The 6051-nt window shown below is 35.7% G+C and overlaps 1 protein-coding gene across 4 annotated transcripts; it reads left to right on the forward strand.

Moving 5' to 3' along the window:
- The first annotated feature begins 1003 nt into the window (after positions 1 to 1003).
- Positions 1004 to 4517, forward strand: LOC107919874 (F-box/kelch-repeat protein At1g26930). Of its 4 annotated transcripts, none has more exons than XR_005907553.1 (3): positions 1004 to 1697; positions 2228 to 4017; positions 4201 to 4517. XR_005907553.1 is itself a non-coding variant. In XM_041085025.1 (2 exons), the coding sequence occupies exon 2, from the start codon at positions 2365 to 2367 to the stop codon at positions 3907 to 3909; it is 1545 nt and encodes a 514-aa protein (XP_040940959.1). In that variant the 5' UTR covers positions 1004 to 1697; positions 2228 to 2364; the 3' UTR covers positions 3910 to 4517. The 4 variants fall into 4 exon arrangements, 2 of the variants coding, with proteins under 2 accessions (XP_040940959.1, XP_040940960.1); XR_005907554.1 differs by having other exon boundaries at positions 2294 to 4017; XM_041085025.1 differs by having other exon boundaries at positions 2228 to 4517.
- Positions 4518 to 6051: the final 1534 nt, after the last annotated feature.

The following is a 6051-nucleotide window of genomic DNA, read 5'->3' on the forward strand; positions in this document are numbered from 1 at the left end:
TAAAAATAAATTATCTTTTAAAATATTTGTTTACTCAATGTAGTTAAAAAATAATAAATAATTCTTTCAAATTTGAAATTTCAAAAATTTCAAATGTAAAATAAAAAAAAACCTTGATTATTATTTTTTTCAAAATAAATGGCTTTAAATTCAACAATTTTCTTTTAAAGGAAATAACCCACAGCTTACTCTTAACAATAATAATATATATTTTTCCATAATTAGCAATAAAATTTGCCCATTGTTAATGTGCTTTTTTCCCACCTAATTAGCTAATTTAGCAGAATAACTTTTGCAAATTGAGAAATCACTCAAATTTGTTAGGTCTGTTTATGGTTATTTTTGGCCTCATCTTTAATTTGGCTTGAAAAATACCTTTTTTTATTTAAAAAATAGGTCAAATTGTAGTTTTACTCCTTATAATTTAATTTGGAATAATTAGATCCTCTAATTTTATAATATCATTGCTTTGTCCAAGTAGCCTGTTAGCTATTTTAGTTTAAAATACTAATATTAATATTTCTTAAAAGAAATCATTTTAGCACAAAACTAATTGCTAATATTATATAAAATTAAAATATTAAGATTAAATCGGATTAAATCATAATTTAATTTAAAATATATTATTTAAATCTTTCGAAAGATTGAACCATTTGTGGAATCGTAAATCTGGAATTTGATTTTTTTTTAAATAATCTTGTGGTAGGAAAAAAATGGGATTAAAAGCAAACCAAATATGTGGACGTGCTTAAAGTATCATATTAAGGGATAATTACGATTTTGATTAAGATTAAGATTACGGAAGTGATGATGGATAATTGTAGTGTGTAATTTGACTAGTCAATTCGATAATTACTTAATTAGTGTGGAACTTAATTTGTCTTCAAAAACGGCAGAAGCAGGGGATAAAAACTCCACTAACGGAAGCTGGCAGGCAGAGATTTGACCATTCCCCCCCCTCATTCATATATTTACTACTTGCACTGTTAAAAGGCGTAGGGGTACCTAAAATCTATTTTCTCCCGTTAAATTCATATATTTTTTAAGAAAAGAGAGTGAGAGAGAGGGACAGTTTTTATTCCATCACCTCCTCCGCCTCATCATCATCAATCACATAGTCAACACGTGTCTCACCCGGCGCTAACCGGTTACCGGTTTTCACTCCCCCTCTCCCTTTTTGTAGGTCCCACCACCGCCACCATCGCCGCCGTCCCCCGCCTGCCCTGCCTTCCCCTCATCACCACCCTCCCATTCTCTTTTTTTTTTTCCTTTATTTATAACTAGACTTCCGAAAACAAACAAAACTTAAAAACGAAAAAAAAATTATTTCATTAAACAATTTTTATTTTTTTTATTTTGGTTTGGAGAGAGAGAAAGAGAGAGAGCAAGTTTAAAGAGAGATAAAGGGGGTCTCTTATAGATTTTGCTCGCAAAGCCAAAACGAAAGCTCCCTCGCTCTGATTTGCAGAGAAAATCCAAAGGACAAATTAACCAGCCTATAGAGAAACAGAGAGAAAAAAAAAAAAGAAAAAAAATTTAAACGAAGAAACACGAGAACGCGAAGAACAACAACAGCAAATCAAAGGAACAACAACTGAAAAAAGAAAAAAAAAAGAAAAGAAAGAGAAAAGAGATAGTGTATTAATTTTTTTACGGAAAGAGATTCATTTCATTTTTTTCTTCTTCTTATCCAGTCAGTAAGTTCTTCGCAACATTAGTATTATGATTCTTTTATCATTTCCTTTATATGTCACTTCTTCGCTTTTGTTATTATTCTTTCCTTCTTTTTTTTTAATTTAATATTTCTATTTCGTTTATCACTTTGTGTTTATCTACTAATTAATGAGATGATATTAATGAAATTATAAACAGATCTGATTAGCTTTCGTTTCTTCTATTAGTTTGAATCTGATTGTTATTTTATTTTATTTTATTTGTTTTTGTTCTTGTTTGCCTTCAATGAAATTCTGAGATCTGGTACTTATTTTTCTTCAGCTTTGTTTGATCGTGAATTCTTTTGTTCTTGTTTTAACCAAATTTGCTTATGTTTAATTATTGTTTTTGACTTCTTTATTTTTTTTTTCGCCGCTGAATTTTTTTTTTCATTTTATAAGCCTGAATTTGGATCTTTGTTTTATTGGATTCGAGTTCCTGTTTGGTTTGGTTTATCGTTTTGAAAATTTATCTGAAACTGCTCCCTTTGTTTGCCCCTTGTTTTCTTGAATAGGTAGAATTTGTTAATCTTGACTGCGTTATGTTTTGGGGGGAGAAATAAAACTTGTGGTTGTTACAGTGATTTGAAAATTCCCATTGTTATTTTTGGGGATTTTCCCGTCTGAAGTCGGGAGGGGATCCTAAAGAGTCATGTTGGAGAACCGGTGCTGCAAGTCCTGTTTGGTGTTTGCAAGCTCTTGTCAGGAAGAAAGGAAGTGGGCTTACATGTACAATGGGAAGCGACCACGGGAATTCTCTGAATCCGATGGTTGTCAGGAAACCAAGTTGTCGAAGCTATCTTCTGATGATTCCTCGAGTGACGATAATAATTCTAATGCTTCTTCTCCACAAGACTCAGGTGACTTTCTCTTGCCAGGTTCTCATGACCAATCCGGTGACGATAGTAAGCGATCTGATTCTTCCTCGGATACAGACTCTTCTCTTATCCACCACTGCTCCATTGGTCTAGACAAACCGGATTTGGTTAACCAATCAGACAGTGACAGCCTGTCAGATTCTGTGGAGGAGTCACCAGAGGAACAGTCTGAGGACGATGGTGAAAATGATGATAGCAGCTTTTCTGATTCTCCCGAGGATGGTCATCGGAGTAATGCTGGGGATTCTTCGTCAGACTTGGATGCATTAATCCAACCAATTGGGAGAGATAATTCCATCAGTTGTCTGATTAGGTGCTCGAGGTCTGATTATGGTTCCATTGCCTCATTGAATCGGAGTTTTCGCTCCTTAATCAGGAGTGGCGAGATCTATAAGTTGAGGAGGCAGAACGGTGTTGTTGAGCATTGGGTTTATTTTTCTTGTCACCTCCTTCAATGGGAGGCATTTGATCCAATTAGGCATAGGTGGATGCATTTGCCAAGGATGCCTCCCAATGAATGTTTCATTTTTTCGGATAAGGAGTCCTTGGCTGTTGGAACTGAATTGCTTGTATTTGGGAAGGAGGTAACTTCCCAGGTTATATATAGGTATAGTATTCTGACGAACTCATGGACTACTGGGACCAGTATGAATGCTCCGAGGTGCTTGTTTGGATCAGCTAGTCTTGGAGAAATTGCAATTTTAGCTGGTGGTTGTGACTCTCAGGGTAATATCCTGAGCTCTGCAGAAATGTACAATTCTGAGACTCAGAAATGGGAGACTCTCCCAAGCATGAATAAGCCAAGGAAGATGTGTAGTGGTGTATTTATGGATAAGAAATTTTACGTGATTGGAGGAATTGGTGGAGCCGGGAAGGATGCACGGGTTCTCACTTGTGGTGAGGAGTATGATTTAGAGACAAAAAAGTGGACTGAAATTCCCAATATGTCTCCTGGAAGAAGTGGAGCGGCCGCAGAGATGCCTGCGGCAGCTGTGGCACCCCCTCTGGTTGCAGTTGTTAATAATGAACTGTATGCCGCTGATCATGCTGGCATGGAGGTAAAGAAGTATGATAAGGAGGGGAACTCATGGTTGACTATTGGAAGATTGCCAGAAAGAGCAGTTTCAATGAATGGTTGGGGGCTTGCATTCAGAGCATGTGGAGATCGCCTTATAGTGATTGGTGGACCTAGGGCTTTAGGTGAAGGTTTTATTGAGATCAATTCATGGGTTCCGAGCGAAGGGCCTCCCCAATGGAACTTGCTTGCCAGAAAGCAGTTGGGTAACTTTGTGTATAATTGTGCTGTGATGGGATGCTAGAGAGATAGAATTTGGTGGCATCTCGTGCGGTTGAATGGTGCTGCGCTGCCACTGGGGTTTGCACCATCGGTTTTTTCTTAAACACACAACTCTGAATTTTTACTAATGGTAATTTCCCCTTCTTTCTTTTTTACATCTTTACCCTTTTGGATGGGGGATGATGGGGAAGATTTCAGATTACTCAAGATTCAATAGAATGTTTTATTGATAGGGGTGTCTTGAGTTTTTATTTCTTTTTCCAAACTTTCATTCAAAATTTCTTCGATTAAATTTGTCTTCCCCCGTTTTCAGTGACATGAGAACTTGCAAAGGCTGGCGTCATTAGCACAGGAATAGGTTTAATAATTTGAAGTACCAACACATTGGTAGGTTGCCATTAGAGTTTGTTGAAAGCTTTTTAAGAACACAGAACTAGTCATATGGGTTTCTTCTTCCTTAATTTTCTTGGAATTGTCTTCAAGGGAGGAAATAAGTTCCGGAGGCTGTTATCTTAGATGTTTGCTGATGTACTGATTACATTGATCATTACAATTGATGAACTATATACTCCCAGAAATTTTCTTATGTACACTTTGGAATCCTTCATTGTTTTTAGTTTCTTTTGTTCAGTTGGATGGTGCCAGTTTCTCCTTTTGCTCGATTTTCTAATTCATAAGTTCTATTCTTTCCCATACTCTCCCGCAATTAGTCTGATATATTGAATAGAGTGGATGAGACTTTTTACTTTCAACTTCTTCACATTTACGATAAGTTATAGATTTTCCAGTTCAAGAATCTTGATAAATAGAATTGTAATTAGGAAATGCGATACTATCATTACTAACCGAAAACTTCCTTTTAAGTATCAATCTGGCTGCATCATTGAAAGCATCAGCCAGTCAGTATATTGTATTTCTTTGAGAAGCTAGGTGTTAAATTGCAAATATGGCATTTGCTGTGCAATTGTTTGTGGGTGAGGTGCAAAGGAATATTTCATTTAGAGTCTAGGTTTCCCATAGACTATTATATAGATATATCGAAAGCAGTATGTTAATTGAGGAAACCATGTCCTTCCTTAATTAGAGAGGCTTGTAGTATTTCAACTCTTTGCTTTTCTGTGGATGACATAATGTCTCTGTATGTGTGTGCTTTTCTTTCATGAGTATTTGTTAATCCATTTTATTGCTGCAGGGCTCATTAGATGAGTAGTAATGAAGAATATATGGTGAGTATATTTATTGTTAAACTGAGTGTGTAGATTTCAGAGAGCTTTTTCTTTTAGTTGATTTGGTGAAATGCAAAAGTAAAATGCTGCATCTTGTTCGCCTTGCCTTGCTCTATGCTGCAACCACATCTTCGGAGTTTCCATGTTTTAATTTCCCGTTTCATGCAATGACTCGATTTTTACTTGGCTTTGCCATACTGATTGTGCAAGTTCCAAGCCTCATAAAAGTAGTAGGTAGTTTAGTAAGAATTGGTAGTTTTAACTCTAGCGAGACAAGTAGGAGGATGAATCATGAGAAATAAATGTGAGGTGGAAATATATGATATTTCCTAGGACAGAAAAGAAAGGGGGCAGAAAATTAGATAGATATTTGTCATTTGAGTCGGAATCTTTTTGATATTGTGTTACTAGCATTATAGCTAGGATTGATTAATGATCTAAATAGAGTACAATAGTAAAACCCAGTTTTGGTTTCAGTGTTAGAAAACTGTCAGAATTAATTTGTCCTTAGAAGCTGTGTTTGTGAATCAGTGGCTTCATTGAATCCCTGGAGCCAATGGCAGATTATTCATACACATGTATATGCGGTAAATATACTCATGTCGGATATATAGTCTGTTGGATTGTGCAGCCAAAGTTGGCACAGAACTTGCCCTGGACCATGTTGATTGGGTGATGATGATGAAACCAAGTTAGGCCTACCATTTATTATGTTTTCATCATTTTGTTTTTGTGGTAAAACCAAGTAAATTTCACTGTGAACAAAAAGCAGTTGAAATTGAAAAGGAAAAAAGAAAGGAGCAAATATCAAATGTGAATATGATTCTGCAAAACAAAATTGTCTTATATGCGCAACGAATATTACCAATTTTTAGCTACGCACGTGTGTGAATCATGGTATAATGTTTCAATTGTATTTATTATTGCCAAAGTTTTGA

The sequence above is a fragment of the Gossypium hirsutum genome, chromosome A13 (genome assembly GCF_007990345.1).
Source record: "Gossypium hirsutum isolate 1008001.06 chromosome A13, Gossypium_hirsutum_v2.1, whole genome shotgun sequence".
Lineage (NCBI taxonomy): Eukaryota > Viridiplantae > Streptophyta > Magnoliopsida > Malvales > Malvaceae > Gossypium > Gossypium hirsutum.

Coding starts and splice junctions, on each gene's coding strand:
- LOC107919874 (XM_041085025.1), top strand. CDS start 2,365: ATGTTGGAGAACCGGTGCTGCAAGTCCTGTTTGGTGTTTGCAAGCTCT.